This window comes from Micropterus dolomieu, linkage group LG13 (assembly GCF_021292245.1).
Source record: "Micropterus dolomieu isolate WLL.071019.BEF.003 ecotype Adirondacks linkage group LG13, ASM2129224v1, whole genome shotgun sequence".
NCBI classification, from domain to species: domain Eukaryota; kingdom Metazoa; phylum Chordata; class Actinopteri; order Centrarchiformes; family Centrarchidae; genus Micropterus; species Micropterus dolomieu.
In genome coordinates this window covers 19114181-19126862 of record NC_060162.1, presented here as the reverse complement: position 1 = coordinate 19126862, position 12682 = coordinate 19114181, and the positions used below count along the sequence as shown (strand labels likewise).

Genomic DNA, 12682 nt, shown 5'->3' with positions numbered 1-12682 from the left:
GGGGGGGGGGGGGGGGGGGGGGGGGGGGGGGGGGGGGGGGGGAATAAAGGTCTATAATGCCCGGGGAAATAAAATTCTTAAATTTAAAAGTTCTGCATGGTGTTTATCAATACCAGTGAATCAGATGATCAGTGACTGAAATGTCTGTGTGGGTCACAAAGATCTTTCCACCTCCCTTTGGATGAAAACTCACAGTCATGTTCGTCTGACTGGTCTGGACAGTCCACATATCCATCACAGAACTTGCTGCTGCTGATACACTTGTAACCGTCAAAGCACGATTCTTCCCCAGTGGGACAGTTGGGAAGCGGAGAACAGGAAGTGGCACCAACAGCGTAGAAGCCCCGCCCGCATTTACATGTCCGACCTCCAGGATATGTCAGACACAGATGGACACATCCGCCGTTGTTGTTGGAGCAGCTATTAGTTCCTGGAGGAAACAGGTAAAAGAGGATCAACAAATTAAGCAACACAAATCCTTCACTGTCACTGGGAGGAATTTAAAGTAACTGCTTTTCACAACTAAAATAAAGCATGAGAAAATACACTATAAACATCAAGAAAAAATTTCAAATGGATGGGAATAGTCTCAGCAGCATTTATTTGCTATAGGATCCTCATTATCTTCCAATACGGTTGCTAGTCTTTCTGGAGGTTTAAAGATGAGCAATGTATCTTAACATAGTTAAACACATTAATGTTCTATTGTGGGTAAATAGTTGTCTACATATGGCTGCTTGCATCTTACGGTAATGTGGGAACAACAAGGGCGCACACTTGACCATCCATTAGATCTCCTCCCTTGTGCTATATACACACAAAAATCAGGGCCTTCTGGCTGTGTGTCATGACATAATACGCATTGGTGCCGTACGGACTGCTTAGTGTCCAGAAAGCCATTTGTCAATGAATAACTGAACGCGGGCGTCTGGATGTGTGCAAAAATGGAATATTCACATTTCTGCTTTTGTTCACATAGCTGTATTTATCTGGATTATCTCAGCTGAATGTGTGACTTCTGTGATTATTTGGGGGGAAATTATAATTTGTACTTTTAAAATTTGTGAAGTTACTGCTGTGTGCTCCATGAGTCTTCAACTACCAAAGATTCTTTCAAATTATACTTCTTGAATCAGACCATTTGTTCACTTGCGCAAAGTTAGTTTTAATATTTTGGTAACCAACTTTTTTCCAGCTCTATAGCATTTAAAGTGTATTTTTTATGCAACAATAACACTGACTATTCAGTTGTTCCTGAAATAAATCAGTCAGCTGTATATCTTTGATTCAGATGCAGCTTTACTGCTCATCACCTTATGAAGTTGGTTTTAATAAGATATGATATATTCTACTGTAACTTCATTTGTAATTGTTGCCATTTTATTCATATGCCAGTAGAATAAATTATTGTAGTTATCCATATATACACACAAACAAACAAGACAATACACTTTACTTTGAAACAGTATTTTTGCATATGTAAGCTTAGACTACAAGTGTGACAGGTTTAGAGAAAAAGCAAGAGGGAGTGTCGTCAGTGTGTGTTTGTGGTCTCACTGCAGCACACAGTAAAAGCATTTCCCCACAGCCTTCTAAGCCCCATCTCTCTGCAGGTATCACATCACTCTGCCACCTATTCAACTATTCAGCTCAAAGTGAGTCTTTTGATTCTGCCCCGAGTGTCCGATAACACCTTTTCTGCTTCCTGCCTTCAGAAATTGAAGGCAAAGCTGAAGTCAATATATACACAGTATGTGTACAGATAGTGTAATTCCTGATTTGTGACTAAAACTGGTTTTGCGTGCTGACAGTGTGCTGCAAGTCTGTTAACATTTCAAACCTGGCCAGGAATTAATGCATTATGTGATGAGGAGTTCAGTGCAGAGCAAAAACTTTCACCGACCAAACAGTTTGCTTTTAATCCAGAGTCTCCACATGAGTCAAGCTCTCATTTGTTTTATTTTGCTTAGCCATTTTAAACTATTGTATAATTTTATATGCCTCTTATGGTCTCATTGCTTTATTAATGTCATAGGCCTTGTTAGAAAGTCTGGACCTCCGTCGCAATTGGAGGGCGAGATGATGAATCTCCATTTCTCATGCTTCCGCAATAGAAAGCCGCCTCACCAGCATATGTAGCTACTAACGCCTACGTCACTACCACAGCAACCCATGCAGATAGGTTGGTGATGTCTGGACAAGCAAATCTAATCAGATCACTTGCAAATCGCGCAAGCAGTCTTTCTTAAAGATCTGATTTGAGAAACAAATCTTATTTGCCTGCAGTCTGAACTTAGCCTCAGTGATTCCTGCTCCGTCTCCCTCTTCAGACTCTTTGTATTCAGTCTGTTCTGGAATTTTCTACACGCCGTCACACCTGACCTGCCATCTAGTGGTCATCAGAGTGTCTCATTCGTGTCACTTGCCTGAAAAGAGATCCCCTGCTTGAAAATCTGTTCCCTCATGCCATCAACTTCAGTATACAGTAAATAGAGGACAACTTTCAGTACACATTTTGTATGTTGCTGTAGCTTTCTAGTCATCCCTCCGTGTTTCCTTTTACCTGTTATTTTCCTGACTAGTTGTTGTTCTGTAGTTTTTTTTTTTTTTTAGCAGACTCTGCATGTATTTTTGCAGATTGTAGCTTTACTTCTAAACTTACCAATCCAATTGCTTTTCACTCAACCTGCGGGGTCAAAAGCAAGATAGGTACATACCAGACTGACTGTCACTGCTATAGGCTCTGACTTCCACCACGCTGGTCTTCGTCTCAAACCACAGTTGGTTAGGCTGGAGACCGTCACTGAACCACAGTTTGGTTACATCTTAACAGTTTGGAAACAAACAAAAATGCAAAAATTCTATTAAGCACTTAAAAACCCTCAACAACTACTGAAGTTTCTACAGTGCAGAAATCAGAAGCTAGCGGGTAGAGTGGATAGTGAGGAAACACTTAATGTGTTTATTTGTCGGACTGAATATCAAGAAGCTATAACTGGTATGGTAGAGAGTAGTGATTATGAATGGATGTCTGACAGAACAGATTGCAGAGAAGAGGTTGACTGAATAATTCATTGTTACATTAGTCTTTGATGCCACCTGCTGCCTGAAGGGGATAAAGACGGATGGAATGCATGTGAAAGCTTTCAGATGTACGAGAAATTTAATTACACAAGCAAGACTGAACAGGTTATTAGAGTGGAACAAAGAATATGTCTTTTCCCAAAGACATTGAGTGTTTTCAAGTGAGTGAAACTGTGTTTTTCCTAACCCTAAGCAACCACCCCCCAAACCATCAAAACAAACAGTGCTTCCATCCTTACCTTTGTCTAGAGTGACCCAGAGGAGGATGTTCTCGGTATATGTAAAAGAGATGAGCAGACCTGGCCCTGTTTTGTACCGTTTATATCCTGTTCCATCCGTTCCAATAGAGCTGATTACACCTTCACCTGGACCAAAAAAAAAGAAAAAGTAAAAATCAGACAAGTACACACAGGCAGAAGCAAGCCAACAAAAACGTGATCTTATTAAGTCATCAGGTATGTGAGATTTTGTACTCCTCACCTGTGTCAGCCCAGTAGATCATGGTCCCTTGATTGGAAAAGACCAGCGAGGTGGGGATGCTGGACTTCCTCCACAGCACTGCTTTGTTACGGCCGTCCATCCAGGCACAGTCCACCTCTGTCTGGCTTTTCCCACCTGTCTCAGTTATTGCTGTGTAGCAAAGTCGGCCAGAGGGGGGATGCAGTGCAATGGATGTGGTGCCCTGAAGGGACAAACGAGCCCTGGGCTTAATTTTCCAGGAAACGCAAATGACGTTAAAAACAAGGAAAGGAGCTAAAAAGAAATGTCTTAAGGGTAAAATATATATACTGCCTTGTTGTACATCAGAGGCCCTGGAAATTTCTGCTGACTTTTATAAAAAACACTACTTTTAACTCTGTCAACTTACCATTTACAGGATAAAGGCTCCTGAGAATATCCAAACATATGTGACAGACATTTTGTTCTTTCTGCCGATAACTGCACTTTTTTGTTATTCATGAGGAATTTCCAAACTCTACAGCAGATACTTGCAGGGCCAGCTCAGAATTACTACTACTGTGCAGTATTTGAGTTTGCCAGAGGCGGTTGGAAAAGAGGTGCTGCATTTGTGATGCTGAGTACATGCAGAAATTGGATTTGTCTGCACTCGCTAATACTGAAAATACAGATTTAAAAATCCCAGATTGAAGAGGTACAGCTCAACAATGTTAATCGGTCTGTGTCCATTTACATTTTGATAAAATTAACCCACCTGTTTAAAACTGATTTTAAATATAGGAGACAGGACAATATCAGAGAAGTAAGAAGGGGTAGTCCGAAAAGTCAAGAAGTTGTAGCAGGAGAATGTATGTAGGGAGGCAGGAGCCATGTAAATGTCAGAGGTAAAAGAAATGTATTAGCAGAAAACGCGTGTGAGCAGTGAAGCTGAGCCTACTTCACCTCCAGTGATCCCTGCAGCAGTGAGGTGGTGTAGCCATCATGGCGGGTGGTCACGTGGAGATCAGGCCTCTTGGTGCTGCTCCAGTAGAGGTTGTTGGTCACCCAGTCAACTGCCAAAGCCGTGACTGAATCCTCCTTGTGGGACAGAGGGGTTTAGTTTCCAGAATCAAAACTTCATCTGGAAGTTACATTTTTTACTGGAGAAATGCTGGCTTGAAACTGAAGCTGAGCAAGAATCAGTAATGTCGTGGAACAAGGTTTGTTTGCAACAGCATAGTAGTGGATTATTCAAAGGCTCTATCAAAATAGGATACAGATCGATAAAACTCTCAAACCTTCCTTACCCATAACCAAAATTAAACTGGCCCATTTTTGGCAAGGGCACAGAGCTAATCAAACTAAGTGGGCAATTATTAGCCAGGAAACACTGAATGTCATGAAACATATTCAACATGCGTATGTTATTAAAAAAAAATTCCACAAAACATGGATCAACAAAAAAGCAAAATATTTAAGGCCTTAAATGCCATTTTTGCCAGGATTAAAGAAGTTGCCATTTCCCTTTTGTTTATGCCTACCTTCAGCTTTAGGATTTGTCTAGAAGGCGTCAGTTCCTGTCTCGACCTGGAGCCGTTCAGTTGCAGCACATCCACAGATCCTTGTCCTGCGTCAGCCACATACAGAGAAAGCTCCTGGATGGACACGTCTAGCGCTGAGGCCTCAGTTACACCGGGTAGGGATAAAACTCGGCTGGTTGGCATTTTTTTCAGAGCAACACCATCACGCCACATGGATTGCAAGTAAATCTACAAGTAGTTGGAGGGTGAGGTAAAAAGGAAGAGATGAGCAAGAGTGAGCGGGAGAAGAAAAGCAAGACAGTATTAATTAAAAAAAGGCCTTCAACCAGAAAGTAGACCACTCACCTGACTGACTGTGGTACGAGACAAAAGCAGGATGAAAGTTGACTCCATAGGCAGGGAGCAGGTAATCTTGTCCTTAGAAAGTAGCAGTCCCTTTGGGCATTGACAAACTGCTGTAGGCCCCCTCACAGTTGGAGCTCCCGGCGAACCCAGGGCTCCTGATCTGCCTCTTGCTGCCGGGGCCAGGAGGCAAAGGTGGGAGCACTGCAGCTGTTCACAGGGGCTGGATATGGCTGGCTGGGAAAGGGCATGCATCAGCTGAGGAGAGAGGAAACGTATATCAAGGCTCACAGCTGTGACTTAACTCATTGATGCCTTAATTTATTTACAATTATATAAGAATGTATTATTTTGTTTTCATTAGCTTGAAAGCTAATGCTAAATTAAGTGGAGATTGTTAATGCACAAACAGGCATTGGGGGAATACATACTCCATCTCGGCTGCAGTCTGAAAAGAAGCGGTGTGATGTCAATTTGTGACAATTGCCGTTAAAATACTAAAGTAGTATTTGGGCAGAAAGACCTTATTTAGCTGCGAGTTGAAACGTTTTAGAAAATCATGGTCATACCAAACAGTGATATACTCATAAGATACAAATATGTTAAAATAATGAAGCTCTTCAGGAGGTATAACCAGTTCATTAGAAGTTGAAGGACTCACCTTCAGTCCAAATGGCTGCCCTGGTCTCTTCAGAAGAACCTTTTGATGTTTGCCGGTATTCTTATCAGCTGAGCGGATGGTTCTTCTTTTTGTGTCAGACCAGAAGACTCTGTCATTGAAGACCGCCACAGAGAAAGGGCTTGGCGTTTCGGCTAACTGGAGGAACTAGTGAGAGAAGGGCATCAACATCAACAGCTGACAGTCCACTTCATGACGGAATCGGGAGTTTTCCTAAGAGGATGCTAAAACTTTGAGGGTCATTCAAATATCAGCTGATTGCGTTTACCTTGATGCTGTCTCCGTCCAGAGACGCTGAGCCGATGCAGCGCACCTTCTCATCGGCCCAGTACACCCTGTTTTCTAGGAGGTCATAGGCTAGACTGACTGGCCAGCTCAAGCCTCGGCTCACCACCACCTTCCTCTGTGAACCGTCCATCCCAGACCGCTCGATCTGAGGGGTGCTGCCGATCGCAGACCAAAGCATCAACCTGAAAAGTGTTGATTACACAAACATACAATGAAGGATTTCGTGTTGAAATGGGGCGCAAAAAAAAAAAAAAAAAAAAAGCATGCAAGGTTGAGAATCTCACCCTCTGTGTGGCAGAAGGACCAATGAGCTTGGCTGCTCCAGATCTTCACCCAGGACCACGGTGTAGTCCTGAGATCTCACTGTGGCATCGCTGAGCTTCACAGCCAGAATCTGGCCCACCAGTCCATCCACCCAGTAGAGGTTCTTACCAACCCAGTCCACCGCGATGAAATCAGACTTCACTCCTGTAACAAGATATAATTTGAATACTGAAAATGAGGGTTGCAGTTTAAACTTCCCAAATTAAATTGTTATCATTACTTTGTGCGGCTTAAATTAAGCACACATTCATTCCATTAGTTTACCATTTTCTTAAAATCCTGTTTAGTGAGCCTCTAAAACAACGCTTTATTAGGTAGAGTTCCTCAGACAGTACCTTTGATAAGTGTCCCTTTGTTGTTTGAGACAGTCATGTCAGCCCAGCGGATGCTCTGGTAGTCGGGGCTTAGCCAGTAAACTCTCTGTTGAGCCCAGTGATAATCCAGTGAGAAGACTGGTCGACTGGCAGAGGACAGAAGACGCAAGGTGCCACTATGGACTCCCAGTAGTAACAGCTCTGATTGCACAGACGCCAGAAGCAAAGGCTCATCTGGAGATGAAAACATGACTAGTATGTTATTGTGGGTCTTTCCCTTAAGTAACAGACCAATACAACTGCATAAAAACTGAAGAGCAAAGATCATTTTGGAAACGATTCATAAATAAAATCACCCACTTTCTGGAACAAGATTTTTCTAAATTTTGTATAGTTAATCATAACTGAAGTATATGTTCTCCTACATGTGGTCTGACAAGCATGAAGTAATCTATAAAAACAAAAAGAATGATTTTCCAAAGTTGTATTGGTTTGCTGGGACTAAAATCTGTGACATCCACAGCACTGCAGTGTTGAGCAGGAATGAGACTTTTAGGTCATATCAGAAGGCATCATGGAAGTTCATTACCCAAGTCACTCCATTTACAGTAAATTGTTATGATATACTACCATTAAACCTAGCACAGACCCTGCCCCACAATACCTTTTGTCTTGCAGCTTTTGTTGTCAGGCTCCAGGAAGAAGCCAGGGTAGCAATGACAGCTGTAAGACCCACGGGTGTTCAGGCAGGTGTGTTTGCATCCAGCATGTGACATACTGCACTCGTCAATGTCCACACAGGACACAGCGCTATAGTGCAGTCCAAAACCTGCAGCACAGTAACACCTCTGAGGGGAAAAAATTAGTGTTAAAAAAAAAAATTTTTAAGGGTATTTTCAAGCCAAGTAGGAGCTTGGTGCACACTCATATGCAAATGGATTCAAAATATTGTGTACATGTTTCTCTAACTGATAGACTGATGAAATGTGACATTCGTAAATGGACAAGAGTGAAAACTCTTGCTTGAATTTGTGCCCAGGGTAGCTTGCTTGCCTTACCATGAAAGCATACTGGGCTTATGTGTGGGACAAAACAGTGCTAACCGCTTTGGACAGAAAAACATACACCTGTTCTGTACTGACCGGTCCATTTGGGGTGCTGACACAGTGGTGGTCACACTGAGGAGCTGATGAGCTGGAGCAGTTCCGTTGAGCGCATCCCATGCCTTCATCTGAACGGTCGGCGCAATTGGTGAAGCGGTCACACACCAGACGGGGGTCCACACACTCGCCGCTGCCACACTGGTAAAGGTGAGAGGGGCATTTTCTCTGGCTGCCTGTGAAAGCAGATGCACAGAGTCACTGTGTGTCAGAGGTCCTCTACAGTGGTTAAAATACTTCACTGTATTGGAAAACATTTCATAAGCAAACTAAACAAAAACAGTTGTATGGACTTTAGACAATGAAATGGGATAGGAAAAATTACAGTGATGGAGCGGCCTCCTCCATGTATTGCTATAATGTGTGATGCCCATCCCTGGCAGCTTAGTGTACCTCAAAATTACAGTATGGATGAATGACCAAAGAAAACCATACACCTCATGATTTTGAAGAGTGATTAGATCATCAGTGTATATCTAATCCAAATAGGTGTGAATGCACCTCATTATGCGAGACAAAAGTGTCTGAAGCAGCGGTGCCGGTGAGAAGCCGAGCAGCGGTGAATATTTAACAAACATGCTCACATTTGTCCTCGTCCATGCGGTTGTGACAGTCCTCCTTCCCGTCACACTTCCAGGACAGCGGGATGCACTGACTGCTGTCTCCACACTGCCACTGGTATTCCCTGCACTTTGCTGGTGGCGACACGCAATTCTGGATACAGATGAGACCAAGTTACAACCACTGAAGCGTTCACTTCACTCCTCCATTTGTCAAGCAGAGCTCCAAAAACACTTTATGTTTGAGAAGCAAGGAAAGTCGTATCATCATATTATAGTATTTATCAAGCTTCTCAGAATTACTCATACCACTAAGAATTGACTTAAGAGTAAAAAGCTATGTTTAAAAGTTAGTTATCAGGCATCTCAGTCCTAATTTAAGTGAAGTGTAGGACTAAATCTTAAGTGTCAGTCTGAGAGCTGATTCATGACCCTTTATTGTGCCGTAAACCGGACGAGATTTTACATTCAACACACATTTGTAATAATTTGAGAATACATCACTTTCATTTAATATCATGTCATGGGTAGACCTACACCATCTGGGTACCACTTCCAAAATGATGTAGTCTGCATCAAACAACTTAAAATGTTCTTAAATAACTGATACTTAGCTTAAAGAAATTTGATAACTTGCTTTTTAAATTGGAAGGAGGAGTAAATTTCCTGATTTCTCAGCACTTAAGACTAAAATGGCACTTTGACAAGCTTGATAAATATGGGCATATATAATTGTTAATACACCTCAATCCAATTGTAGTACCTTACCTTCTCGTCTGACCCATCTTTGCAGTCGTCCTCGCCATCGCAAAGCCACTCTTTCTGCAGGCACTCGTGGCTGTTCGGGCACCGGAGCTGTGTTGGGCAGCGCGGGGGTCTTGTGCAATCCACCTCGTCAGAACGGTCGCTGCAGTCAGCATAACCATCGCATCTCAGAGCCTCAGATACACACTGACCGCTGGCACAGCGATACTGGTTAATTGCACAAGCTACCAAAGCTGGAGAGAAGAAAACCGAAGTGTGGATGTCATCTGATGTTTGTAGACATGTTATGTTCCTCTCCATTTTACAAACATTTAATGTAAGATTGTTGCACAGTAAATATCACCTACCACACTTTTCCTCATCTGACCCATCAGCGCAGTCTCTCTCACCATCACAAAGGAAGGTCTTTGGTATACAGCGAGTGTTGTTATCACAGCGCTGATGGCAGCCCCGACTCAGACTTGCACAGTCCATTTCATCTGAGCGGTCTTGACAGTCACTCTGCCCGTCGCACACCTGCTCCGGTGGGATACATCTATTCCCGTGAGCACACAGGAACTCATCTGGGGAAGAGAAAAGGACTCTTGCATGTGGAGCATTCATTTTTGTAAATCATCACCGACTGATCTAACATTTAAACTATCCAATTCATAAATTATTATCCATTTACTGTTCTATGTAAACACTCCGGTGGTTTCCTAGGAAGTGATCAAATCTACCTCAGGACTAAGAATAAATAAACCCAAAGAAAAAGCTACTAATGCCATCTACAGTAATTCCACAGAAATGAGAATGCAATAGGAGGTTTATGGTGTTGCTTTAACAATACTTCAGATTCAGAACAGATTGACACACTAAAGTCCATTAACATTATGAATGACTACATAGACATTTTACATGCAATTAAAGTAGCCAAATGTGGCGTTGCTTTTTCCAGCTCAATGCACAAAACAAACCTGCTTTGCACAGAGTAGCACATTCCTCTTCGTCTGATCCGTCCTGGCAGTCTGCCTCTCCGTCACACACATGGCTGTACATAACACACTCCAGGCCATCTTTACATGGCTTGAAACCTGTACGGCACCTCAGAGGGGCTGAGCTGGCACTGAGCATATCAATGGAGGCTTGGCAGAGAGAAGAATGTGCGTTTAAATGGGTTACAGAGACACCAAGATTAGATTTTGAGAGCTGGACATGGAAAAAGTAAAGTCGGGATTGTTTTCTTTGATTAACAAATGATGCAAGCAAAACTTTTGAGCTTATTAGCTGGTCAAAAGTGAGTGGTTATGACGGACTTTTGGCTGAGGTGCAGGTCCTAAATGGTTGATAGTGTGTTGAGAGGTTGTTGCTATGACAGCTGCTAGGGTGGTGATGGATAGTTTACCCGTGTTTGGGAAGTTTGTTACCTGGTTGCTATGGCAATCTAAGTGTTTGGCAAGGTGTAGCTAGGTGGATGCTATGTTATTGCTGGATCGCATTTCTCTTGTTGGCTTACATGGAGAAGTACGATCTGCTGATTGACACTGCTTCTCATCTGAGCCGTCGGGACAGTGGGCACGACCGTCACACACTTCCATCCTTGGAACGCACGCCCGCCGGTCGCGGCACAAGAAGTCATCTGATGTGCAAGAAAACAAGGACGAGTTGATACAGTAGTGAAGGTTCTGCAAAAATAGCAACTGAAATATTTTACACATAATTTCAAAGAAGCCTATAGAGCAGAGTATTCAAACTACAGCACCTCCACTTTATCTTGGAAAATCTCCCACAGTGAGTCCATGCCGTCACCGGATACCAAAACAATTGCCTTGCAATGATTACTGGAATTGGACATACCTGGGTTTATACACTGGATCAAACAGTTGTTTTCATCAAATCCATCAGGGCAGTCTCTTTGTCCATCACACAGCTGATTTTGAGAGAGACACTGCGATGAACCTGGACAGAGAACTGAAGGAGTGATGCACGCCGATGCCGAAGCAGGTACAGGAGATGCCGTTGTTGCAGCAGTAACAGGGTCTGGAAAGGAGAAAACTAAGTGCTAAACGCAATATTTGTAGCCCTCACTGGCAGGACTGTGGGCTGAAGGAACATGCCCATGTAAAAGGTGATAACTTGTTTGAACTCAATTTATTCCATTATGTTCATTCATCATTTCCATCGCTATGTTTATAGCCACACATACGGTTTTCAAATTCTTGTTGGTGGTAGGAATATCACCAGTGAATGAATCCCAGAAATCTGGATCTGAAGACTTACGGCAGTCCAGCTCATCTGTGCCATCCACGCAGTCTCGTTCTCCATCGCACAGGAATTTCTTTGGGATGCAGCGTTTGCCGTCGGCACAGAGATGCTCACAGCTCTTGGTTCGTTCTCTGCAGTCCATTTCATCAGACTGGTCCCGACACTGTGACTTCCCATCACACACCTGTGCCTCAGGGATGCACATCTTCCCGTGGGAGCACTGAAACTCACCTATGGTGGGGCATAAATAAAGGGTATGACTATTTGATTCAAACAGCATTACAGCTAATCTTTAAAGTGCTCATTCACAGTAACTATTTGTAAATAGTTTCAGTCTACTGTTCAAGTTTAATTTCTTCTTGTGTCCTAGTATTTTATTGATTTTCCTCATTGTAAAGGGCACAGCAAAAAAATAAAATAGCCTATATAAAAGGATTAAAATAAAATTGCTAATGTCCCGGTTGAACAAGTTTTATCAGATTTAATCAAACGTTGACAGTGATACGACCTTGTTTGCAGGTTTCTGTGCATCCCTGTTCATCAGATCCATCCATACAGTCATTCTCTCCGTCACAAACGTGGCTGTATAAAACACACTCTGTGCCGTCATTACATGGCTTGGAGCCCATGCGGCACTTCAAGACGTTTGCCTGAGCTGCGGGGGGAGTTGCGCTCAGACAGCCGACCTCATCCGAGCCATCGAGGCAGTGAGAGCGGCCGTCACAAACCAGACTGCTGGAGACGCAGCTCCGTCGGTCCTTGCAGAGGAAGTCATCTACAGAGAGTAACAATTGTCAGACATGAGTGGAATTCATTCTGCCACTAGTCCACGTTGGTTGGGAACGCATTTTCAAAAGAATCAAATATATTAACTTTGTGACTTACTCTTGTTAGGGCATCTTTTTATACAGCTCTCATCAGATCCATCAGGGCAGTCCTTTCT

The 12682-nt window shown here is 43.0% G+C and overlaps 1 protein-coding gene across 2 annotated transcripts in view; it reads right to left on the bottom strand.

Annotated features, from left to right (window-relative positions):
• The window catches only part of LOC123981419 (low-density lipoprotein receptor-like), a 17545-nt gene that overhangs the window by 3205 nt on the left and 1658 nt on the right, over positions 1 to 12682 (bottom strand). For both annotated transcript variants that reach the window (XM_046066227.1, XM_046066228.1), the window contains exons 3-23: positions 12248 to 12514; positions 11755 to 11970; positions 11332 to 11514; positions 10991 to 11113; positions 10452 to 10619; positions 9843 to 10058; positions 9499 to 9728; positions 8755 to 8884; positions 8153 to 8346; positions 7675 to 7858; positions 7032 to 7244; positions 6657 to 6840; positions 6353 to 6554; positions 6067 to 6231; positions 5409 to 5663; positions 5064 to 5291; positions 4486 to 4620; positions 3565 to 3766; positions 3324 to 3449; positions 2718 to 2825; positions 194 to 430 (exon numbers count right to left, since the gene is read on the bottom strand). In XM_046066227.1, coding sequence (XP_045922183.1) covers positions 194 to 430; positions 2718 to 2825; positions 3324 to 3449; positions 3565 to 3766; positions 4486 to 4620; positions 5064 to 5291; positions 5409 to 5663; positions 6067 to 6231; positions 6353 to 6554; positions 6657 to 6840; positions 7032 to 7244; positions 7675 to 7858; positions 8153 to 8346; positions 8755 to 8884; positions 9499 to 9728; positions 9843 to 10058; positions 10452 to 10619; positions 10991 to 11113; positions 11332 to 11514; positions 11755 to 11970; positions 12248 to 12514 — 3966 coding nt within the window. The remainder of the gene's footprint in view (positions 1 to 193; positions 431 to 2717; positions 2826 to 3323; positions 3450 to 3564; positions 3767 to 4485; positions 4621 to 5063; positions 5292 to 5408; positions 5664 to 6066; positions 6232 to 6352; positions 6555 to 6656; positions 6841 to 7031; positions 7245 to 7674; positions 7859 to 8152; positions 8347 to 8754; positions 8885 to 9498; positions 9729 to 9842; positions 10059 to 10451; positions 10620 to 10990; positions 11114 to 11331; positions 11515 to 11754; positions 11971 to 12247; positions 12515 to 12682) is intronic.